This window comes from Musca domestica, unplaced genomic scaffold, assembly GCF_030504385.1.
Source record: "Musca domestica strain aabys unplaced genomic scaffold, Musca_domestica.polishedcontigs.V.1.1 22, whole genome shotgun sequence".
Taxonomy (NCBI): Eukaryota; Metazoa; Arthropoda; class Insecta; order Diptera; family Muscidae; genus Musca; species Musca domestica.
The window spans coordinates 11,706,513-11,733,585 of record NW_026712262.1 but is presented as its reverse complement, the minus strand read 5'-3'; the positions used below and the strand labels follow the sequence as shown (position 1 = coordinate 11,733,585).

General features: G+C 33.0%; 1 protein-coding gene and 1 long non-coding RNA gene across 2 annotated transcripts in view; one reads left to right on the top strand and one right to left on the bottom strand.

The window, feature by feature from the left end:
- The window catches only part of LOC101893497 (dmX-like protein 2), a gene marked incomplete in the record, with an annotated part of 462,308 nt that overhangs the window by 208,478 nt on the left and 226,757 nt on the right, over positions 1-27,073 (top strand). Inside the window, 1 exon segment of the mRNA XM_059123050.1 lies at positions 20,175-22,271. Coding sequence (XP_058979033.1) covers positions 20,175-22,271 — 2,097 coding nt within the window.
- LOC131802662 (uncharacterized) lies at positions 7,532-9,584 on the bottom strand. Its single transcript, XR_009342322.1, has 3 exons — positions 8,985-9,584; positions 8,787-8,929; positions 7,532-8,660 (listed from the first exon to the last, which is right to left on the bottom strand). It is a non-coding gene; the product is annotated as an uncharacterized LOC131802662 (long non-coding RNA).

The window sequence follows — 27,073 nt, the reverse complement described above, 5'->3', positions numbered from 1 at the left end:
GAAACCGTGGACCAATATGGACAATGTTCGAAAACGAACGTTCAAATAACGAATATTAAATAAATCCGATAGAAAATGTAGCCTAAATCGTAAAAAATGAGGAATATAAGTCGGTACCGTTATATGGGCGCTATATATAAACAGGGATACTTTTTATACCATATTTTGAACAATTCCGTTGAAAAGTATCATATATAGGGGCTGAACAAAAACGTGTACCGATACCGACACAATACAAATTATTGTGCCAAATTTCTGTACGTCAAATCATGCGGACTGTATCGTGATATCACCAAATAGGCAGATATATTTGAAAAATGGAATATATCCTGTAAAGCAAAGCCAATTTCAGACAATACTCAATTCTATGACGGCACATCCACTGTTGGCAAAAGGCAGCTAACGAATCCATTTTTTGAGACGAGTGAAACCTAATTCTTTTTAATTTTTGAGTTTTGTTTGTTTTTTTTTTTTTCGATATTTTATTTTATTTATTGTAAATGCTGCCAATTTTGAATAATACGCTCGAAAGTACTGCCAAAATAAATCCATTTTGTTGCAGCACTTTTTACTCGATCCGAAACTGTTACATAGTAAGAGTTCAAATTCAGATCGAATACAACTTTCGACTTGTTCGAACTTTTGCATCGAGTTACTATGTAACCCCCTGAATAGGAGGAGAGTGTCACAATTCGCCAGATTTAACCATTGTGTCAACTGGTCCGTTATTTCTCTTGGCTCAGACCATCTCCCGATAATCGTCTCCATAAGCAGATCGCCCGATTTCATAACTCCTGAACGCCGCACTTTCCTTAACCATCGGAAATTCCACTGGCCTGTGTTCAGAGGGTTTACCAACCTTCGTTTCAGAGAACGGCTCAACCCTTCTGATGTTCGGGTAGCAGAAAGGATTTTCCGGGACAACATCAAAGCTGCAGCCGCTCGCTGTATACCTGCTGATCGAATACCTGAAGTAAGACCAAATTTCCCAGCAGAGGCAGCGGGACTAGCGAATAAGCGTGACGAGCTCCGACGTTCCAAGGAATTTATGACATAAAGCGTATCCTTGTCTAACGCAAACATACCAAGCTTCGCAATAAACATATTATAATATTTATTTAAAACTAGAGTAGCATTACTACCATCGTCATGTATTGTAACTATTGCACTTTTGTTTCGTTTTGTATTGCGATGTATGTGTATTGCGAAACATCAATAAAAAGAAAGAAAATATTTATAATAATTCGACCTTGAGCTAATGTTAGAATTGCTCATGCACCAAGCTGCACCTGTAATAAATCACAAAATGCGCGATTGAAGATGTTTACGGTCTTGCAATATTCGCATTTCAGAGCAAAAGTGAAATGTATAAAGTTGTTTGCTTATACCGAAGTTTTCATTTTTATAAAAACAAAAAATATGGAATTAATCCTGCAACAACAAAATAACTACGGTATCCATAACAAACATGCCAGCACGGTTCTGTTAATGTGAGAGTTAATTTTATTATGGTCATATCGGCATTAAATTTCATACATGGTACAACTATATCGCATTTTTCCATCCTGAAAGTACGTCTTTTTATTAGCAACAAATTTACGATTCAATAAATGCTATTAAAGGGCAAAAATACACACTTGCTCTAATGTTTCAATTCTGGTTTGTGGGAGCCCACAGATGACGAATATGCCTTTAGTTTTTCTGTGTCACTTCGAAAATTAATTTTACAACGGTAAATATAGAGAAAAAAACTTCTATTTTTAACAACGGGTTTTTATTACTTTAATCGCAAAGTTAGAGTGTTTTTAGTGTGATGAAAAAACGTATCAAAGCTGATACCTAACAGTAGTAATATATATTTTTCAATAGGAAATTTTATAAGCTTTCAAAAATTGGAAATTTTAAAATCGGTTGAGAAACAGATGATTTATATTTTTTTATGTTTTAAATTTTTAGTTCTTAATTAAAAATACGTTGTATTTCTTTGCCTTTTATAAACTTCAAATTGAAAAATGCAGATAGTGCAATTTTATAGACATTTTACTACCAATTGCATGGTAGGCAGACAGCAAATGGTTCACTACATGTTCATAATATTTACTTTTTTATTTCTTAGAAAATGTTTGCATACTAAAACAAAATCAATCCATCCATTTTTTTCTTCCGGTTTCATTTGGGGTATGAAATTGTCATTTTTTACCAATTCCCCTATTTGGGGTTGTTGGTCCCCATACATGCTGATTTAAAATTAAATTCGTGTTTACTGTACATGCGTTCATAATATATATCTTACCTTCTTTTAATTTTCCTGCTCAAGACATTTGAACTTTGGTCGATTTTTTATCTAGAGCTTTCACGAATTGCTTTATTAATCCCAACTTTATGTGCAATATATGTAAAATAATGTCTTTTGGATCGATTAATGGGATATTTATGATCTTGTTCCCACCAACAATCGCCATTGAACGCGGTTTCCAGCCTTTCTGAATGAAATGTTTGGAAAAGTCCCGACTGTCCCATTCACAGAAATAGCAAGGATACTTTGTGTTGCCACCTTGTAAGCCGTACAGCATTGTCAACACTTTCAAATCAAACACTATTAGCTATTTATGCGTACTGTAATCTATAGCAGTCAGTATTACAGACATACTGTCATACGATTCCTTGATTTGAGTGGGGTAAGACAATGGTACAGAAGGGAGCAATTCATCATTTTGCCTGGCAATAGAAGATAAATATATGTAAACAAAAAATAAAATATATAAAATTATTTATATTACTTTTTGTTGATCCATCAATAAATAATCACCAATCCTGTGGTACATGACTATATCCAAGTTGCTCCAACAATTTGTTCACATCATTGCAGTAGGCCAAATTACAATTTCCAGTGCTTTCGTTGAAAAGTGGTGCTTTGAAATGTAATGCTTACATTTTCTTCGAAATAGTTCTACTGCTTAAGTATAGAACTTAGAACTCCAGTTTGTCTTTTTTTGTCTTTTCGAAATTTCCTTGGGATATCAAGTATGGTTTTCTTAATTCTCCTTCGGAAGCGGCATATTCTGATATGGGGATTCCAAGTGGGCTTTGGGATGCTTCAGATTCAGTTGAACTTGATGATACAGCTATAACCGGTTTCGGAACAACGTCGTTTTTCTTACGCGGTACTGTCTTTATTACACTATCAACATTTGCGTACTCTATACATTGTCTTATTTTGAAACGATATTCACTTGGCTTAGTTAAACAGAAATAGCAATTATATGTACTATGTACGCGTAGTGGAAGCCAAATAACCGGCTCAGCAAACGAAATCCATCAGAACAATCTGCAGATTTTTTCCCGAAGCTTAGTGTTATGTAACAAAAAAAGCAAACCGATGGTATATACCATTTCCCACATTCTAAGGGACGATCACAATATTCTTCATAGATTGGAATAATATCCTTTTTTTTGCGACACATATATTTTATGTTTTTAATCCGCAAACAATTCACACATACAACAAAAGTTATTCCTTTTATCGCACATTAATATAAGTTTTTAGTTCTCTTATTTTTTAATTAAATGCCATTATTGTTCAAACCAAAATTCCGATTCATTGCAGATATTATACTGTGCCAGTTTTCTTAAAGTATTTAACTTATTAAAAGGCGGCATTATAAAATTAAAGATATATTTCACAGAAACAGTTAAAACGACGTATTTTCTATGGTATTTTTATTGAATGAATCACTTTTTTAATACTAAAGTAGATACGATGGCCATTGGTGGTTAATTTGTTGTATGTCAAAATTTGTTGGTCCCGTTGTAGCATTTACATACTCAACCTAATCACGCTTACCTTTTTAGCCCAAACAAAATATGACCATTGAAAGATCATTGAAACTAGCAGGTAATATTGTTTATTTACTATGATAGTTTTACTTATTGAAACATTTTCGACCCTCCACCATAGTATTAAGTTTGTCATTCCGTTTGTAACACCTCGAAATATACATTTTAGACCCCACCAAGTATAGGACTTTTAGTATTGAAAATGGGCCATGTAGGTCTACATTTTGGTATAGCCCCCGAGGAATCGATACGAAGTATACGAAGCACCAACTGATTTTCACCATAGATGGAAAACGCGTGAACAATTTCTGCAAGCATACGAACAAATCGGCTAGAATACGGCAATATCATTGGTTGACGTTCTGTGTATGACAGCGTTAGAGACTTAGATAAACGGCCATTAAGACGCATGATATCGGCTTGGTCTAAACAAGGTTTAAGTAGAAGGAGGAAACTAATCTACCTTTTTAGAACGAACGCGCGAATTTCGGCAATTAAGGAAGAATCAAATCGAAAACTGATCCGAAGGTACAATTTTTGTTTGAAGTGCCGTATGTTGAACCATTTACACTAGAAACTGTGGCAGAGATAGACTGGGTGGGCAAGTTAAGGCGCTTGTGTAGATTATATATATATATATATATATATATATATATATATATATATATATATATATATAAAATAGTTTTATTTGTGTTTTATTGGAGTGAACCTCCTTTATTGAGTTATCATTAACAACTAAAATAATATATATATATATATATATATATAATAAAATAAATTATATGTTTTATTAACTTGCGTAAGCAACTGCCTCGCTACGAACTAAACAACGACGACGAATCAACAGTGAGAGTTGGAGAAGTAAATAAGTTGTTGTAAGAGTTGTTAGTTAGTAGACTGGCGCTAGAAAAAGGCGCATTTAATTTTAAGCTATTATTGTTATTGCAACGACAAGACAAACAGACCAACGAAAATGACCCAACAGTGTGAGTTAGGGAGAGATACGGGGGCTTTAGCAATTGTTGGTATGTTTGTTTGTTAATTAGAAAAAAACGGCACTTGCAATGAGGTGATTTTATACTCGTTCAGAGTAATACCGAATTGGTGAGATGTAAAAGAGATCACTCGACAATGCTGAAATGTGTGGTGAATATTGCAATAACCAAACACGAAATTATGCACACTACAGCGGCAGATTATTTTATAAACAAAAATATATTTTCTGAAATAAATGTGAATTATTAAACACAAATTAACCGGGAAATTCGATTATTTCGCAATAAAATGGAAAGTAATGCGAATAAATCTCGATTTTAAGAAATCTTTAATAGATTTTTCGGCAAAATAAAATTGTTGTGGACTGTATATTTAAAGATACCGCGAATTAGGGTAAAAGGCGACCAGTGCCGCGAAGCAAACAAAAACTAACACTTTTCACTTGTTTTTTTTTTTTTAAAGAGAAAAATAGCACTCTAAGCTCACAATAACAAAAATGATGTTGATGAGGTGGTGCGATTTATGAAGGGGGATGTATGTTTTGGAGTTGATTCTTTTGCAAAAAGAGAACAAAAAACAGCAATTAATAGCCAGGCAAACTTCTCAACATGGCAAATCCGGCTCGATGCGACCAAATTGTTTATGTAGAGCAATAGGGGAAAAGAAACAAAATGAGAAATAAAACAATTTGGATTAATTTCTTTTCTAGCCAAATTTGCTGGTTTATTGAATTGCTTTGATGTTTATATACTTTTTTACAACAGTAAGTTTTTGATCAAAAGCATCTTTTTGAAACGATAACAAGAGTAGAGCGCATGATTTTCATTAGGGAATACAACACAACGATGTTTTGAATAAGATTTTACTGTATCAGAGGAAGTTTTCGCCACATGTACCTGAACGTTACGTCTGTTTGGGGATTTTGATGAATCTATACCTTTTATGTTCCGCAAACAGGCAATCGTCTGAATTCTCTCCGTGAGGAACGAATCGAGCTGAGCCCATGTCAATAAGGAAGACTTATCTGTGAGACTCTATTGCCAGATTGTCACCGCAAGTTTTAACAGATGCTGAATGCAAATGAAAACTAAAATAGGATCCCAATGATCCGTGACAATGTCATAGACTGAAATGGCAGATAAACAACCGTTTATGCCTCTTTGAGTCTTAAGACCTGAACTCGTTTCATTATCTAATGATGGAAGATCGAATAGAATTTTTAAAGACTATTGACTTGAATTCTTTTGTTGTCATAAGCATCCCTGAGAGCTTTCCAAGCCAGAACAAAACTTTTATGCGTGAGTGGACTTTGACACAATTTCCCTAGCCTCACCTTTTCTTAATCAAATGACATAACCTCTCAATATCAGTTAATCGGGAGTTATTTATAAACATTGCAGAAAATAGATCCCGGAACGTGAGCCACGACAAAAAATCTCCGTGGAAATCATCTATATCGCACGGCGGTAAATTAAGATTATGAATGGTGTCGGAACCACAAGGCGGTAAACTCCAACTCGAAACTGATGTATCAGCAGTACTCTGATTATCTGGATAAACCATATTGGATAAGGGTGGCAAACTATTATTTAGTACATTGCTTGGATAGGCAGTACCTGACTGTGAAGTTCGACCTACATTCTGGGGTGTACTAACACGAATTTCAGCTGGCGTGGAAGGAGGTGTTTTCGCAGACTTGAGTTTCTGCAACAGTTCAGTTATTTTCGACAAACATTCCACGTAGTTTTACGTGGTGGACTGATATTTTTCATCAGCAGAAGCAATTCCGTCTGAGTTAGTACCCTCAACGGTTATCAAATAATCAAGATACTTTTCATAAGTATCCTTGACCTTGTACCACAAATCCTGAAGTTCGGTGTTTCGAATTTCTAAATTGAAAACCGTGTGAGTTTCTGTCGGTGGAGTGACCGACATGGTTTTAGATTTCAATTTCAACAAATACTAATCAAATATTCAGCTAAAATGAAGCAAAATGACGTAAAGTCTTATTAAAGAAACCCAAAAATAAAGGGCGCAAATTTTTAGAATCATAAAGGAAAACTAAGTGGGTGGAGAAAAGATTGATTAACTTCCCAAAATTTACAAAAGAAATAGCAAAAAGTTCAAAAAGGTTTTTGAGAATGTAATGTACTACAAAAATGCAAATAAAAGTGTATATAGATATCCAACTAATAATCAATATGTATTTAAATTGGTGATATTTACCAAAAATACTAAAAAAGTTCGAAAAATAAGAAAAAAATTATAACGGCGTGTAACGAGTGACAAAAATATATATGTGCACGCGAACTAATAATTTCTTTAAAATAAGCAAAACTATTAAGACAAGTTACTAAATATCTACATTTTTCTCGTAAAGGAGCACAATGAAAAGTACGTATAATATGCCGAATGTAGGGTGGCAAAAATTAAAAAAAGTCCAAAAAGACTTTTTCATCAACAATTATCAAAAACAAATTAAAAATTATTTTTCAACATTTTATTTTTTAAAATTCAAAATTTGTTCCACTTCAATAAACTGTTCAGTGGTGAATAACGAATACCGCACAAAGAAGAATAAAACACAAGCAGCGTCAACAGAGCGCTCAATGTTGGTATGTTTGTTTGTTAATTAGAAAAAAACGGTACTTGCAATGAGGTGATTTTATACTCGTTGAGAGTAATGCCGAATTGGTGAGATGTAAAAGAGATCACTCGACAATGCAGAAATGTGTGGTGAATATTGCAATAACCGAACACGAAATTATGCACACCACAGCGGCATATTATTTTCTAAACAAAAATATATGTTTTCTAATAAATGTGAATTATTAAACACAATTTAACCGGGAAATTCGATTATTTCGCAATAAAATGGAAAATAATGCGAATAAATCTCGATTTTAAGAAATCTTTAATAGATTTTTCGGCAAAATAAAATTGTTGTGGACTGTATATTTAAAGATACCGCGAATTAGGGTAAAACAAAGGCGACCAGTGCCGCGAAGCAAACAAAAACTAACACTTTTCACTTGTTTTTTTTTTTTTTAGAGAAAAATAGCACTCTAAGCTCACAATAACAAATTTCACTAAACTTACGGACCTTTTTTGATTTTGATGAAAAAAGATGATGTTGATGAGGTGGTGCGATTTATGAAGGGGGATGTATGTTTTGGAGTTGATTCTTTTGCAAAAAGAAAACAAAAAACAGCAATTAATAGCCAGCAAACTTCTCAACATGGCAAATCCGGCTCGATGCGACCAAATTCCCAGCGGATTTTTTAGCACATACATCTTCCATCTGAGACCAATGACAATGTAGGTGCGACCCATCCAAAGCCTGTATACATTTTCTATTTACATTTACACAGCGATGGCCTAGGCCGTCAGACGAGTCCGAAATCTACCGACAATGTAAGTGAATGTTGGATGGGTCCGAAGTCGACCAACAACGTAAGCGAATGTAGGATGGGTCCGAAATCTATCAACATTGTAAGCGAAGGTTGGATGGGTCCGATTCCATCAACATTTAAGATTGTGGAACTTACATTTCAGCTGTTTTTTATTAAAATATTCGTATTATAGAACAGTGTTTTCAACAATAAAATATTCTTATTGTAATTAGAAATAATGCATAAAAAAATTCATAAAACTTTTTCAAAAGACGTGGGAGAAACAAGGCTTAAACTAAAGGAAAAATTAAATTTTTCCAGTTTTTTATTGTAGGACATTGTTCGGAAGTTTCTGGCCTTAGGGAATTTGAAACAATTTCTAATTTTTTTTGGCGTAATCCTGTTCATTGAATCCTTCACATATGACAGCTTCTGAAATAAGGATAGAACATATAGAACATTTTTTTAATATCAAACAGTTATACTATAGAATAGACTACATTTTAAGGTAATATAACATCACTTTTCAATAAATATGTAAGAAAAAATTTAACTTACCGAAAATGACCATGTTTAAAAGTTTATATTCCTTAAAAGCCTTTTTATTTTGGGTACCATCATAGTTGTAAGATAATATTATAGAAATGTCAATAATCTTGCAGAAGGCCATCTGGTGAAATTACAATTTTTATGATACTAACCTAAAAGAAATTAAGTTATTAATGGATTATAACGGAGAGTTTTTAATATTCTTACATATTTTCCAAAATCTTCTACAATTTTGGAATGCATGGAATCTGCTCATTTAGTACAATATCATTGTTTTCCAAACAGTCAGCCCTGAACTGTGCATTTCTTTTTAAATTGTCTGATTCCACTTTCTTTAATCTTCTTAAATTTATCCTACTGAATCCTGACATTTTATTTAACTTATTTAACACACAACACTTACTATATTCTTATTTTATTAATTTATTTTATTAACTTTTTTCAATATTCACAACTTGCACTTTCAAAAACTCTTCACAGAATAAAATTTTGCTTTAAAAAAGAAAGAAGCATCAAAAATGAACAACGGTACAACACCGGCTGCAAAAACACACACAAAGAAACTTTACAAAACAATACAAAGGCATCCGATTCAGATGCAAGTGCGATGGACACATTTTATTATATTTTGTTTTGTTCTTTAATTCTAATATGGATTTTGTTCCACAATGTAATAGCAACGCGACTCATCCAAATCGGATGCTAGTTGTATGCTATAAACCACTGTTATTTTATTTTTTCCTATTGACAAAACAGCATCCAAATGGGTATAAAATTGTAATGGCCAGCGGACTGCTGGGTTGTTTATGTAGAGCAATGGGGGAAAAGAAACAAAATGAGAAATAAAACCATTTGGATTAATTTCTTTTCTAGCTAAATTTGCTGGTTTATTGAATTGCTTTGATGTTTATTTTTTCGACAATAAGTATTATCTCTTTTCAATAAGAGGAGATGCCAGTGCGCCAATCTACATCCGTGATTGATCGAGCATGGGAACTTGAGGGACAAAGTATCTAACTTATACAGTTAAAATATTCAATTGCTTTATAGATTTTATATTTTATTTCGAATAATGGTTATTCTATAAATAAGATTCTAATATTTTCTGAGGGAGTATTATGCAAACGTTCTATATCTGAATTACCTGTATGTGTATTCGATTTTAAAAATGTAACTCTATCTCTTCATTTTTAAGATATTCTTTAAGGTTTGACTTTTGAACTCATTATCTGCTATTGACTTCTTAATGCATCGTTTTGTGATTTATATAGCCGTATTTTCTCAATTATTGTCTGGGTAGCTCTACCTTCTAAATAGCATGCGGTTGCAAATTTGAAAATCGAAAAACTTCAAGAAATTAGATTTCGAATTTGTATAGATGTCCATATGAATGTTTTGTCCTATATTTGTGAGTGTCTCGGTTAACTTAAATTTATCCTTTATGGGTTTACGGTCTATTAATACCTTCAAATTAGGAATATAAATTTCCTATGTCCGGTTTCATATTTGTGATAATGACTAGTTTTCCGGTATGTTTCTACTTCTGAGTTTAAATCTTTTGCGAAATAGGAACATTCCAATTTAACTCCATATAAATAGGGGCGAAAGTATTTTATGGCCCAAACAATTGCCAAGAGCTGAATAATTTTTTTCATGTTGATTTAAAGTCTTGCTAGCATAAAAAATTTGGTGTCCCTTTTGCTGTAAAACAGCGCCGATTGCATCATTACTTGCATCTGTAGACAACTGAAATGGTTTCTCAAAGTCCGAGTACTTAAGCACCGGTGCTTGAGTGAGAATATTTTTAATTTTTTCAAATGCATTTATGTAATTAAATCACTTATATTTAGTCGTATTCTTTTTCTAAAATTTCTAATCATGAAAAAAACGACTTTAGAGAAGTCTTTTATAACTTTCCTGCAAAAGCCTTTAGGACTTTATATCTTTTAAAGTCTGAGGAAGTTTTAGTTTAAAAATTGTTCAAATTTTTGAAGAATTTTGTTTTACTCCATCAGTGGTTAATAAATGTCCTAAATACATAGTCTTTTTGGCAAAAAATGTACACTTATTTATTTGTATTCTTATGGTATGTTTCATTTTCTGAGTTTAAATCTTTTGCGAAATAGGAACATTCCAATTTAACTCCATATAAATAGGGGCGAAAGTATTTTATGGCCCAAACAATTGCCAAAAGCTCTTCTTTAGTAGCTGAATAATTTTTTTCATGTTGATTTAAAGTCCTGCTAGCATAAAAAATTGGGTGTCCCTTTTGCTGTAAAACAGCGCCGATTGCATCATTACTTGCATCTGTAGACAACTGAAATGGTTTCTCAAAGTCCGAGTACTTAAGCACCGGTGCTTGAGTGAGAATATTTTTAATTTTTTCAAATGCATTTATGTAATTAAATCACTTATATTTAGTCGTATTCTTTTTCTAAAATTTCTAATCATGAAAAAAGCGACTTTAGAGAAGTCTTTTATAACTTTCCTGCAAAAGCCTTTGCGACTTTATATTTTTTAAAGTCTGAGGAAGTTTTATTTTTAAAATTGTTAAAATTTTTAAAGAATTTTGTTTTACTCCATCAGTGGTTAATAAATTTCCTAAATACATAGTCTTTTTGGCAAAAAATGTACACTTATTTATTTGTATTCTTAAATTTACTTCTCTTAGCTTCTTAAATGTAGCATTTATACTCAGATATGTTTTTGAAAGCTGGTAGAAAATATTAGTATATCATGTAAGTATACGACGAATATTTAAAATAATTAATTAATAGCTGAAATGTTGCTGGTGCGTTTTTTAGTCCAAAGGGCATACGGATAAATTCGTAATGTCCATATGGCGTAGAAAATACAGTTTTAGATCGGACTTCAGGTTTAATTACAATTTGGTGGAACCCTTTTGTTGAATCAATTATTGAAAAATATTGATTAAAATATTATCTCTATTGGGTATTGGGAAATTATCATTTATTGTAATTTCGTTCAATTTGCGATAATCAACTACTAACCAAAATTTCTTTTCTCCAGATAAGTCCTCTTTCTTTGGCACTATCCATAAAGGACTATTATAGGGTGAATTACTTTCAGTTATAATTCCCTGTTTTAGCATATCTTCTATTTGATTTAAAATTTCTTCTTCATAAATATGTAGATAACGATACATTTTAGTATAAATTGGTTTATCTGTTGTTGTTTATATTTAATGTTGTATAACATCAGCATTATCTAGTAATTGGCCTTCAATGTAAATTAAATCGCTAAAAGAGTCCAATGTTTTTCTAAAGCTCTTAATTCCTCGTCACTCATACTAGAAAACAAGTGTTTCATTACATTTTCGTCGATATTAAGATGATCTAATTGATATAATTCGTCTGATTCGTATGGACAATTATTAAAAAATGCTACAGTTTTCCCATTGATAATCAATATTTCGATTTCCAAGTCTATTTTTGCTCCAAGAATAGCGTCAAAATGCCTATCGCCGAAATTTGTAAATTTTCATGACATAGTTGCATCTTCTCCAAATTTCATAGAAAAATTAGTTATAATTTCATACAAAATTTTTGTTTTATTGTTCAATGATGAAAAATATATTCTTTCCTTTAACATTTCCTTTCATATTCTAACAATGTGCTTTCATTCAGTAATACAGTTGTGGACCCAGTATCAAGCAAAGCATTGTGTTTTTTTCCTATTGTAAGGCTGGATTTTTGATATTGGGCATTGTGTTGTGTGCTTTTTACGCATTTGGAAAGCTGCGATTTTTTTCAAGCAAATTATATGCATCTCATAATTCTGATATGTTTCTATTAATAACAACGGAAGCCAAGTTTACATCGATATTATTAATAAAAGTTCTTAAAATTATTTTCTCTGTATGTTCAGGGTTAAAAGTTACAGTACCCACATCTACAGTACCCACTGTTACAATACCCACTGTGACAAATACTTTTTAAGAAACCCAAATCTGAAACAGTGTTGCAGATTCAAAATAAAGAAATTCCAATCTGCAACAATGTCACAGATCAAAACAGCCACCCAAGTTGAATACAAACAAAGAAACCTAAACCTGCAACAATGTTGCAGAACAAAGTACAAATATTATAATAAAACTAAAGACCAATCCAGAATGGTCAAAATGCAAGCTAAGCATTTTGACCATTGATATGAAATAAGTTCTAGCTATAAGTCAGTCTTAAGTCATTGTTCATGGAATAAAGTTCAAAACCGGAATCACTGCATTTTATTTTTTACAAATTATTACTGGCGCAGTCGGTAGGATCGGTATCAGTATCGGTATTAATTGATTCCGAAAACAAAATTGAACAAATACAATATACCGGATTCTAAAAAGTGAACGTGAAGTTTCGTTTTATAATGAATTCGTACGACGAAGTGACTCTTTAATAATGAATGTAAACGTGAAGTTTAATTAAAATTAAAAAAGGATCACATGAGAACAAAGAAAATATACCGGATTCTAAAAAAAAGCAGATGTAAACGTGAAGTTTCATATAGTATAGAATTCGGACAACGAAGTGATTTCCTAATGATTAATATAAACGTGAACTTAAGAACTCAAACAGAGCGATTCATATGATATCAATATAAACGTGAAGTTTATTTGACAAAGAATTGCATAAGAACTTACAAGCGATCGCTTTATCCAAACGGTATAATAGAAGCATCAACGCCATATCCCGCAATACAACCCCAAGAAAGATAACCACTCACCCAGACAACAATCAACACAGAAGCAGTGACAGAAATCTTGCCCCGAAGGAAGCGAAGAAAGGATCCATTGGGAGTAGGTTATATAGTTTTATTTAAATATAGTTATTATTTAAAGAGGGTAATAAACAAAGTTGTGTAATTTAGAAGAAATAATTAAACAAAAAAAAATAATAAAACCATGGCTCAAAATAGAGTAACAATCGACCCCATAAAATACTTATCCAAACTACCATCTTTTGATGGCAGCTTTAAAAATCTTCATACATTTATAGATCTTGTGGATAGAGTAACTTCAATATTGGACACATACGACGATGTATCCAAGAGTATATTTTTGGATATAATAAAGTCAAAGCTAGTTGGTCAAGCCAAAGACGTTAGTGACATTAATAATCATTTGACGTCGTGGACAACACTTAAGACAGTGCTAACAAATAATTTTGGAGACAGATTATCAATAGAGCAACTTTACGATCAAATGCGGTCACTTATGTTCAAAACGAACGCAAAAAACTTTTATGATGATATTACGTCTACTCTCAGTCGGCTCAATATGAAGAGTCGCATCCTATATCAAAATCAGGTAGGTTATGATGCTATCATAACCGCCAATAAAAGAACTGCATTAGACATATTTAAAAATAAGCTTATAGAACCAATGCGTTCCATAATCATCTGTCGGAATCCGGCAAATATCGAGGATGCTATGAAAATTCTATATGATACCAATTATGCCTTTTACAACCCAAACCCCGATAAAACATCAAATAAAAAGTTTAACAAAAATCAAGGAAAAAATTTTACTAATAACCATTATTCGAGCCCAGATCGATATAATCATACTAATAGTAGATATTATCAAAATGCAAACCAACATCGGAATGATAATAATGATCAACCTGTTGCAAACCAATCGGATAATGACAGACCAATTCCGATGGAGGTGGAAAATTTTCAACGGGACAGTTCAACAGACTGGTCCACATAATGATAGGAAAATGTAAATTCCTATTAGACACAGGTGCAACGAATTCCTTAGCCAACCATAACGTTTTCCATTCAACAAGAATTGTAAAATTAAAAAACCCAATAACAATGAATGCATTGAACAACGAACACACAGTCACCAAAAAGGCGATTGTTAACGCTTTCAGTGAATTCGGACTTTCAGGTGAAACTTTTGAATTTTTTATATATAACTTTAACAATGAGTATGAAGGTCTAATAGGTAATGATATTTTACGAAAGTATAAAGCGGTCATAGATTTTGAAAGTAATTACATGATTTTAAATGGGAAAAGAATTCCGTTATATTTTGAAGAACGAAGGAAGGTCGTATTGAATATATTTCCGGGGGAACACCTCTACACAATTCCAACATGTTCTTATAACTCATATATTCTAATAAATAGTGTAATAAAAAATCCTAAGGATATAACAATCAACGAAGGATTATATACCTGTGAGAATAATGAGGTCGGAATTAAAATATGTAACAAAACAGATAAGAAACTTTTGGTAGATATGAATGAATTATTATGTATTCAGGAAGTTAGTGAAATACACAACTTTAGAAAAGTTCCGGGTATTGAGGTTGATAAGGAAAATATTAGCCCACACTCTATAATGGACAAAATCAGAACCGAAAATTTAAATCTAGAAGAAAAAAAGCAATTAAGGAAACTCCTTATTGATTTCCATGAAGTATTCCCAGATAATAAAAAGTTATCCTTTACTCATGAAATAAGGCATAGTATAATCACTAAAGACGAAATCCCAATAAGGAGCAAAATATACAGATATCCCTACATTCACAAGGAGGAGATACAAAGACAAATAGCAGAAATGTTGCAAAACGGTATTATTGCACCGAGCATTAGTCCTTACAACAGTCCTGTTTGGGTGGTACCTAAGAAACCAGACTCGTCTGGAATAAAAAAATATAGACTCGTAATTGATTATAGAAAATTAAACGATAAAACGGTGGATGACAATTACCCAATTCCGAATATAACTGATATTCTAGACAAATTAGGGAAATCCAATTATTTTTCTATTATTGATCTTAAAAGTGGATTTCATCAAATAGAGGTTGAAAAGAAAGATAGACCTAAGACTGCATTTTCAGTCGACAATGGTCATTATGAATTTAATAGAATGCCATTCGGATAGAAATATGCACCGAGCACTTTTCAACGATTGGTTGATAACATTCTTAGAGAGAATGTATCGAAAAAAGAATGTATGGTGTACATGGGTGACATTATAATTTTCTCGAATGGTTTAGAGGAACACATTAAAAATTTGAAATCAGTATTGCTAAAATTGAGAAATGCAAGACTTAAAGTGCAATTAGAAAAATGTGAATTTCTAAGAAAAGAGGTAGAATTCCTTGGTCATATTGTAAATGAGAAAGAAGTTTTTCCTAACAAAAAGAAGGTTGAAATTATAAAAAACATACCAATTCCTAAAACAGAGAAAGAGATAAAATCCTTTTTAGGAATGACCGGTTACTACCGGAGATTCATACAAAATTACGCTCATATAGCAAAACCAATGACACAATGTTTAAAAAAAGATTCCAGCATTAATATTACAAACCCAGATTATATTGCCGCATTTAATGAATTGAGAAAGAAGTTAACTGAAGCCCCCATACTTGTATATCCAGATTTTAATACACCATTTGAAATAACGACAGATGCTAGTAACGTAGCTATAGGAGGAGTTCTGTCTCAGAACGACAAGCCCATAGCATACATATCCAGAACACTAAACGAGCACGAAATTAATTATTCAACCATAGAGAAAGAATGCTTAGGAATTGTGTGGTGCCTTAAACAATTTAGACCTTATGTCTACGGAAGGAAGATTAAATTGTTTACAGATCACAAACCTCTTGTCTGGTTGAACAATTTAAAAGAACCAAATTCTAAACTAATGAGATGGAGGATGCAAATAAGCGAGTATGATTACGAAATATATTACAAACAGGGCCACTTAAACAAAGTAGCCGACTGTTTAAGTCGAATAGAAATCCATAATATTGAAGAGCAGGAGTCAGAAAAACTAATAAATATTAGTAAAAGACCCATAAATTTCTTTAAGAACCAAATTATAATAGAACGAAGATGTTCAGGATCAACTTCTATAAAAACAATGAAAATTCACAACTCAAACCGCAAGATTATTAAAGCCAAAGACTTCGATAACGATTTTGTTAAAACAATTATTTCAAATCACTTTTATGAAGGTAAACACAACGTTATTTACTTGACAGATGAATTATTTGGAGGTTTTCGAAAAAGTTCAACGAGAATTTTATAAAGAACTAAAAATAACCAGATGTTTAAATAAATTAATTGACGTGATAAACGAGGAAAATCTACATAATATAATATCGGCAGAATATTCAAGAAATAATCATAGAGGTATAGACGAAAATTTTGCGCAAATAAAAAGCACATACTACTATCCAAAATTAAAAGAAAATATAACTGAATTCATAAATAATTGCGAGATTTGCAATTTAGCTAAATATGAAAGAAAGCCTCAGTCAATACCATACATGATTTCAGAAACTCCGAAAGTGCCCAACGAAATAATTCATATGGATGTATTTTACTCTATCAATAAATCCCTTTTTATCACAATGATAGATAAGTTCACGAAGATTGCCCTTATTACTAAAATAGAGAACAGATCAGACCCCGAATTCAGGAAGGCTATTTTGAGATACATCAGTACGTATGGACATATAAAAAAGATTATAACTGATAACGAACTGGGAATGAAATCAAAGGGAATGAATAAATTTTTGAAGGACAAAAATATTGAAATCCATTTTACATCAAGTTTAAATCATAATAGTAACAGTGATGTTGAAAGACTCCATAATACCATAAATGAACATCTAAGAATCCTAAAACATACTATGAGACATATTCCAATTGAAGAACAAATGATTCTAATTAATGGTTATTATAACAAAACTATACATAGCACTACCAATATGAAACCTATTGATTTTGTAAATGGTAAAATAAATGAGAAGGAATATAATGAAATACACGAAAAACTAGTAAAGAAGAAAGAACTTAAAATCACAAAATTAAATGAGAGTAGAACTAATGACATACCCATCGAAGACGGCATTAATTATATCAAGGAGACACGAGGAGGAAAAAATTATCTTAAATTTAGGAAGATAGTAGGAACTAAGGTTGACGATAATCATTTAAAAGACGAAAACTCCAATCATATATATTACAAAACACATGTAAAGAAAAGGAAACGATTTCAAAATCCTGATAGTATCGTATTTCCAACTCAGCAAACTTCTAGAAGAGGAAACGTATTAGATACTAATAATAATTAAATTTCGTATGATATATTATTAATTTTTCCCAAATAAATTCGGTTATATTTGTAGAAATGAAACTGACACTGGCCCTCATATTCCTATCCTACGCAACGGCGAAATCAGAAATTGTTGATTTTGACAAAAATGAAGGCTATTTGCCCATCAAGGTTGGAGAAAAGAAGCTAATAGACCACTATATTAAAATTTTACATATCGTGAACATCACTACTAAGCTAAACTTACAGTTGAGGAAAATGTTAATTTATTGTATAAAACGTTGCCAAGTGACTCCATAAACGATAACATTTATGAAACATTGTCAAGGACCTTTAAAGAATTGGACATCAAATTGAAATCTATATTACCTAAGAAAAGGGAAAAAAGAGGACTAATAAACATTATGGGAAGTACATTAAAAATTATTTCGGGAACAATGGACGAAGAAGATAGGCAACAAATAATGGAATCCTTAAGAACCTTGAATACGGACACTTCAAATTTAATTGACGAAAACAATAAACAAGTTAGGATCAATAAAGAGCTACAATCTCAAATAGAAAACCTAAAGCAGAATATAGAAAATCAACAGAGATATATTAAGAATAATATAAACAATCTTATCCTCAATACTCAGATAAAAGACAACTTCCATTATATGAAAATCGTATTTCAAATTCATAATGATAAAAATTCTTTATTACATTTCATTGATACCATAGAGGACGTCATTTTGACGAGCAGATTAGGCATATTAACAAGAAATATACTGACGGACAAGGAGAATGATTTAGTTAGGTCAACGGACGAGTTTAGAGAAATAAAAATAGCTTCCTTAATTTTTGAAAATGACATTATTTTGACGCTCTTAATACCACGTTTCAGTACTCACATTTTCGAAAACTATGTTTTGGAGCCATTGGTGAATGAAAAGAATGAAAGTTTATTTTTAACAAGTAATGAGATACTTTTAGATAATAAGAGAAACATCTATATGACATCCCCTAAGGATAACAAAGTTAAAAATCTTGTAGTTGTTAATGATAAATTTATCGAAGATATCTTTAATTCAGCAATAATACAAAACTGTTTAAAAATTAAGAAAGAACCCGAAGAAATTATAAAAGAACTTGGATTTGGTCTTCTAATTGTAAAAAACTTAAAAAGAAAACAAATCATTCAAAATTGCAGTGATGACCCAATATTAATTGAAGGAACTAAAATTATTAAATTTGAAAACTGTTCAGTCAATCTCAACAATCAGTTATTTGTAAATCAAAATGAAATTGTCATTGATCATTATATAAGTCCCGGATACTTAAATCGAATCGAAAGTGACAATTATACCGAGGCATTAACTTTACATTTTATAAATATGAAAACTGTGGAGATCAGAAAAGAACTAGCAAAATCAAAACAAAAGATAACCAATAATAATGTACTATCGCACATATTAATGCTTATTGTATTAATTGGTTCCATTCTACTACTCGCAAAATATTTAATAAAGTATGTGATAATGAACAACAAAAATGTTCCGAGGACGGAAGCATTGACAAACGATGGGGGAGTTACAGTACCCACATCTACAGTACCCACTGTTACAATACCCACTGTGACAAATACTTTTTAAGAAACCCAAATCTGAAACAGTGTTGCAGATTCAAAATAAAGAAATTCCAATCTGCAACTATGGATAATTGGACGTTGTTGTTGTTTGTATTGATACCTGATTCCATAATGTTTCTTGTAATTCCGGAATTTATTGATATTTATTTGTCCACTAAAACTAAAGTTTTCAATGGAAGGTCCGTTTTTCTCAACTGCGCCAGTTGTGTTGTTGTTGTATTTTTAAATTGTTTATTTCAAAAGGTCTCAGTTAAATAAAATACTATTTTTTGTTGAAGAAAACAATTTCTTTTCCAAACGCAATACAAATACGATACAAATGACAAATATGAAAAAATTATTATAAAAAAAATAGGTAAAAAACTTTCTAATTTAAAATATTTTATGTTGAACTTACATTGCAATGTTTATGATAAATGTACTAAAAACCAAAAAAATAGGTGCCGTCGTGGGAATTATAAACATATGCATAGACTAGACTAAAATAAAACGTTTAACGCATTGTTTAGATATTATAAAATAGTATGAATTTTAAAATAATTTCTCGTTTGTGTGGTTTTTTTGGGGCGAAGATCCGCTAAGAATCACACATTACTAAGCACATTGTGTACATGTTTACTACATCTTAAGGACATTGTTATGTTATAATTCCATATTTTCGCTCTTTGCAGATTCCAGAGGAACTTATGTTAGATTATGCGGAAATAGCTTCCATACCACCGCTTCCTTTGTGGGTTCTCTTAAATGCGGATAAGGAAACATCAAATCAGGGCGCTGTCTCATCTGAGGATTCCAAAGACTATGATCAACTATTTGAAATGGACGCTGTTGATGAAAGCTTAGATGATCTCCTCGATAATGAAAATGAATACAAGCGGTCTGATAGGCGACTGTCAATTCCCGAGAAACAAAATATATCGCATTTCGGTCCCCGACAAGGCCAAATTCTATCAAGACTTTTAACACATACTCATCTTCCCGGTCTTTCCTCGCTCGACCAAATGCATCTTCTGGCATTAGCTGATACTGTTTCAACGTGTAATACCGACTTTTCTGAAAAGTTCATTACTGAATCTGGAAAAACAACAAGTAGGGAGATTTCAGGAAATTCATTAACAGATTCTCTAGATGATTGCGGTCTCAGATTTTTATTGGCAATGAAACATTACACATATCTTCTACGGTGTTTGCCATTAAATCAAAGAACACAATATCAAAAACATGGCGTTGGGACTTCGAATATTGTGTGGGCCTTCCATTCGGAGAGTGAGGAGGAATTATTAAACTTAATACCTTCATATAAAAAAGGAGATTTAAAATGGTCAATTTTAAGAGACCTTGGCGTGGGTTATTGGCTTCGGAATACAAATATATTGCGACAGTGTGTTGAAAAGCTAGCTAAATGTGCATATCAAATGAAACAGGATCCTCTTGATGCAGCTTTGTATTATTTAGCCATGAAAAAAAAGTCAATAGTGTGGGGACTATTCCGTTCGAAAAGAGACGAAAAAATGACGCAATTTTTTGCCAATAACTTCACGGAAGATCGCTGGCGTAAAGCTGCTTTAAAAAATGCGTTCGTTTTACTTGGAAAGCAACGTTTTGAGCATGCAGTTGCGTTTTTCTTATTGGCAAATTCTTTAAACGACGCAATTGAAGTATGCATTAACAAACTTGATGACTTCCAATTAGCCCTCATTATAGCACGATTGTATGAAGGGGAAATCGATATTAACTGTAATTCTACATATAAAAAACTGCTTTGCGAACATGTTTTGGGAAGTGACGACGATTCCATCAAGTTTAATTATGAAAAAGCGCATCCCGATCCGTTTTTACGATCTATGACATACTGGATTCTAAAAAGACATCAAGACAGTTTAAACACATTGTTACTATCAGGTGTTGGACAGTGTCATCCCGCTTTTAAGGAAGAGGATATGTTCAAAACAGAAAGTCAAGCCACAAATCCAAACGTATTCAATTTTTACATTTATTTAAGGACTCACCCCTTACTTGTGCGGCAAAATATAGCTTTATCGGCTCAGGAAAATAAATTATCGCATGTAGTTCTATCGGGATTTAGTTATGCTGGAGATTTAACGAAGAACTCAAAGAACGATAAACAATTGCAGATAGAAGATTCTATCAGTTCTATAGAACGCCAATTGTATTTCACAACTGCACACTGTCATTTCAAAGCTGGATGCCCTGCATTAGCTCTGGAAGTTCTGAATAAATTGCCAACAAAAGTTATTGATTCTACCGAAATGGAAGAATTCGACTCACCATGTAGAACCGATAATGAACTTATAAAAACTGGAATTGTTGATTGGGGAAAGCAAGCATCTGCAGATATTGCAGAAAATTTGACAACTTCCGCATTGGATTGGAGTACTCCTGTATCATTGACAATGAAAGAAGACGATCACTTCAAAATCGAATGGGATGACGATGATTATGATAGTAATGATGACATAAATAAAAAAGAAGAAATTAGTGCATCGGATGTTAATAAAGACGTTTGTATAATGTCCCATAATATGAACAAAATTGATATTATGGCTCAACAACTTAAGTTTGTAGCTTGTCTAAAGATTCTCATGGAAGAACTATCAACATTAGCCACAGGTTTTGAAGTTGATGGAGGACAGCTTCGGTACCAATTATACATATGGCTTGAAAAAGAGGTGGAAGCATTGCAGCAATTGTGCAATTATTGCAAATTTGATTCTTCGGATTTTAACAATACATCGGATATTTTGAAGGTAATTTATTTAATTTGTCTATGCATATTTACAGGAACATTACTTTTTTAATACATATTCAATCACGTTTGTTTTGATTTTCATTTGTGTTCTTTAATGTTTAAAAAATATATTGAAAAATAACTTATAGCCTGTTCACAGAACTTTTGTTTAAGGCAGACAAGCAATTGCTACCCAGAAAATCAAGTTTTTACTTCAGTTCATTTACTTTTTTCGTTTGGAAGTAAAAGCTTAATATTGTCCTACTGTCAAAAATTGTTTATGTTTCCAAAAAGAATAAACAAATATTATTTTTTTTTAATTATTCCTTTCGTTGCTTTCAGACGTGGCGTATCGGTGCCCTGACATAATTCTCACGGGCATAAACCGTATTGCAATTATGGGTATTATGCCCGGTTTGTTTTTGGTCATAATCCCCATAATAATGTGGGGATAGTGTCCGCTTCCAACACAGACACAACCCCCATGGGAAGTATGACCGTTTGCTGTGTGGACTACTTACAAAAATAATTAATTTTAGAAATCTTTGATTCGCGGTAGCCGGTGCAGGACACGCTCAGAGAAGATCTCAAGCCCCGGCCAAAGGCCGGCTACTTGCAAAAATTATAAATTTTGGGTGCAGGAAAAAATCTCAATTTGTTGGGCATTTTTTGGAAATTAGAGGACACAATTCCCATAATAATGAGTATGTCCAAAGACTTTCCCTCTGGATATGTTTATCACCGGCTATCGCAAATCAAATATTTCTAAAATTAATTATTTTTGTACGTAGTCCACACAGCAAACGGTCATACTTTATTGTTTGGATTATGGGGATTATCACCGTAAAAAAGGTCATAATCCCATAATTGCAATGAAGATTGACACCGTGGGGATTATGTCCGGGTGCCGGTTTTTAATTTTCCATTTCAAATAAAAGTGTAAATGGGTGTGGCGTGTAAATCCGCCAAACGTTAGGTGATGGCACAAACCTCGAAATATTAATTCTAGACCCACGATTTTACATATGTGTCTACCTATATCTACGAGCTGGGCCGATTTAGCTATGTGTGTCCGTCTGTAACTTTTTTATTTGTAGTCACGCTACACGTCACAATTATGACGCAAACCTCACGAAATTAGGCGTTGAGTCAGGATTTGGGTCAAAATAAATACCTATAGGACTTGCAATGGACCAACAAGAGATTTTTCCGATTTTGTAGTCTTTCAGGTCAATTTGCGCCAAATTTTGCGTGGGTTAGAGTTGAGACCAGAAAAGAAGCGCATCTATTGGGATCGACACAGCACAGCGGATGAAATGGACCATAGCTTTTGTGTGAAATATCAATTTTCAAACACAATATTTCGTTTTGTTTGTGTTGGAGTTAGGTGAACCAAAATTTGCCTGTAGATAAAAGGTCTTTTTATTTATTTACGTACGTATTTGTCTGCCATTTGCCCTACAATTGGAAGAAAAATAAGTTTGGTGAACAGGCTATTATTCATTCAGTCTGAAATATTCCTCGATATAATCAACACGTGCCTTCTTAATTGGTGACCCGTGTTAATTTTAAATCATAACGGTGATCTGCCTTAACAAGGCAAAACTCAAAAAAAGATGAATGTTTTTCTTCCGTTCTGTATGTGCAGCTTTTGGCACATCAGGTTTTAGGTGTGGAAATTCTGCCATCGCAGAATTTCAAACTTTGTTTCCGAAAATTGAATGCCAATATTTCAACGCATAATTTACGTAAGAAGAAGTAATATACAACACTATATTTGGATCATTTGAGACAAATATTTTCAACGCTGTGAATCATATTATGGAGAATCCTCGAAAAAGTTGATATTAAACATTGAGTAACGCTTTACCATGTTTTAAGAATCAGATGGTTGAAGATAGCAGCAATTGTTGAAGTTAGCGTTTTCTAACAATGTAAAAGGAGTTCAATCCGTAAGTCATGACAGCATAGACGATCTGTAGATCATTATTAAATAATTGGCCAGCTTGGAAGTTCCACAATATCTATGGTGACTCAAACGCAACCAAAGGAAAAGCTTCATGAAGTTGAGGAGAGTCGAAAGAAGACAGACAAACGTAAGGTTAAATAGACAATATATAAACAGGGTGGAAGAGAGGCTTCAACAGCGACAACGAGAAGAACTCCCCAGAGTTTATGTGATGGTGGGAGATGAGTTGAGGGTGATAGAATAGAAGAATATGTCAAGAAAAAACAAGTAAAAAAGCAGTAAGTTCGGCCGGCCCGAACTTTGAATACCCTTCACCATTTGAAACGAATTAGAAAAATTTCAAAAAAATATCGGAAGGTGCCGATATATGGGGGATATACGATATTGTGGACCTATATAGACAAATCTATGTCTGGGAGTGGGTAAAGTACTCACAAAGAACTCCTTTTGTAGACCTAATATCGAAGAGTTACCGTTATATTGGGGCTATACGATATCGTGGACTTATATAGATAATTATCTTACAGGGGATAAAGTACTCACAAGGAACTCTTTGTGTGGAATTTCAGACAATACCATTGGAAAATGTGGCTAAAATCATCAAAATACCAAATATCGGGGGTACCGTTATATGGGGGATATACGATATCGTGGACCTATATAGACAATTCTCTTTCATCTCCCGTTATAAAAACGTGTGTTTAGATGCCGAATGTCAAAGGAAGAAGAAGACATACAAAAATTATCGAGTCAAATTTGTATCTGTTTATAACTCCAAGTTCAATAAGGAAGCGACATATTTGGGCTGGGTCCATAGCGATACTGGACCTTATCTTCCCTGGATGGACTTCTACTACTTTCGTCAGTGACCATCAGGCCGGGTGTGTTTCTTCATTCTTCAATATCACCGCCTTATCTATTTCCCCATTATTACCTTGTTTTTCTAGCAGCTTTTACCTATTACGACATCCTAAGTTTCCTTCATGGATAGTCGCCGGTGTTTCTAACATTGGACGGATAATTATGAAATGCCCTTTCATTAGAATGTCAATATATTCTGTAGGACCAAACTCATATAGCAGCCTCGAATATAATACTGCTGAGATAGCAATTATTCTTTTTGGGTGATATTCCACAGACTTTACTTCTGCTTCCTAAATTCCCCCAATGTGAAGGGTAGCCGGTGGAATGAAATGCGCATCTTCAATTTCATTACTTCCCCTGGCTATTCTCTTTCTTTGTGCAGTTTTATTATCTTCTCCTCTGCTTCTTTAAACTCTTCTTCGTTCAATGGCTTTCCACCGTAATATGTTTGTTGTCAAAGTCTCCGGTGGACCACCCCTCGAACTTATTATTGCTGGATTCTCCTTCGACTTGACATATCCCCATTTCGCGTTGGGTATTTGCTGTAAAATATCACTCCTTTTTATAAACTTATTGTTTTTGGAGTTTTGAATCCAAGCTAAGGAAACCATGGAATCACCCCAAGCATAAGCTGACGTTGCTTACTTCAATACTCCTTTGATCTTCTGTAGTATTTTCGCCAAAAGATGTGTTGCATAAAGTTCCAGCTTTGGAAGTTTTTTTTGTACTTTTTAGCTCGCTTTTTGCAGCCACAATGGTCACCATCTACAAATGCCTTCTCGGAAGCATGTAAATACAGCAGCATTATCTTCTAATATTCCAAACCTTCTAAACTGTCTCAAGTTCTCGCCCAATGGAAGATTTACTTTATATCCATAACTGCTGTATAAGAATTTTGCTTTTTTTCGTGACAAGAGTCAGCCAACTCCCTTTCCTCTATAAAACATGAAAATTACAATGTAGCCGGAAAGAAATCTAAATTTATATTTAAGAACAACAGTTTTTTTTTTGGTGTTGTTTAAAATAACCCCTGTGGAGACAAAAACCAAAGATGAGGAGTTGTGGCACTTTCCAAAACCTGCCTTTACCCCCTGATCAACATTACCATCCTTCTCCACTAACAAAGTAACTACAGTATCCTGAACAAGAATGCCAAGTCACCGTCAACGAAGGGTTTTTGTTGTAACAGACAAAACAAACTTACATGAACAAATGCATAACAACGGGATAGAAATAAAAGTGTTTATAAGAAAAAACCCAAAAAAATTAATTTATTTCAATTCGGCTGCATTGCCTGCGAAAACTGTGGATGCAAATATCGTGAATGTGACGGTAGAGCCCAAACAAAATCCAAGCCCAGTTTTTATCTTGAACGTTGTAGCTGTGGAATGAAACACAAGCCTTTAGATGGATTATCTTAGAATTCTCTTTAATAGAATTTCACTAGATTCGCTTAACAGCTTCTGAAGTCGAATTAGAATAGAATTCAAGTTGATGCGGAAATTCGACTAACAATATGGCTAATTAGAGAAGACCGATAACAAGAAAATTTATCTTAACTTCGATAACACTTTGAATGGATAGTACACTAACAATGGTGATATTTACGTTGAATAAAATTCGTATGATCATAACATATTATATATTATAATACAATATACCTTTCAACAATTCTTTCAACTGGCGTATCATTTATTAAACAATAATCGTAAATTCTGCATAAAAATTAAAATTTCGGCACCAATCCGAAAAGGGTATTTTGAGCTATAGGCGGACCATGACGAATAAATATACCATGCAAAATTATTTTCGAATTGAGGTCAACCCCAATGACAATATACGAAGCGTTTGGAATGCAGTCCACGGGGGCTGCGAAACCCAATGAACACCTAACACACAAGGAGGTAATGCTGGATGTTGATGTTGACCTCGGAATATAATTTGCCGGGTGAATCTACTCTTCTGAGAATGTCGGCAACACACATTTT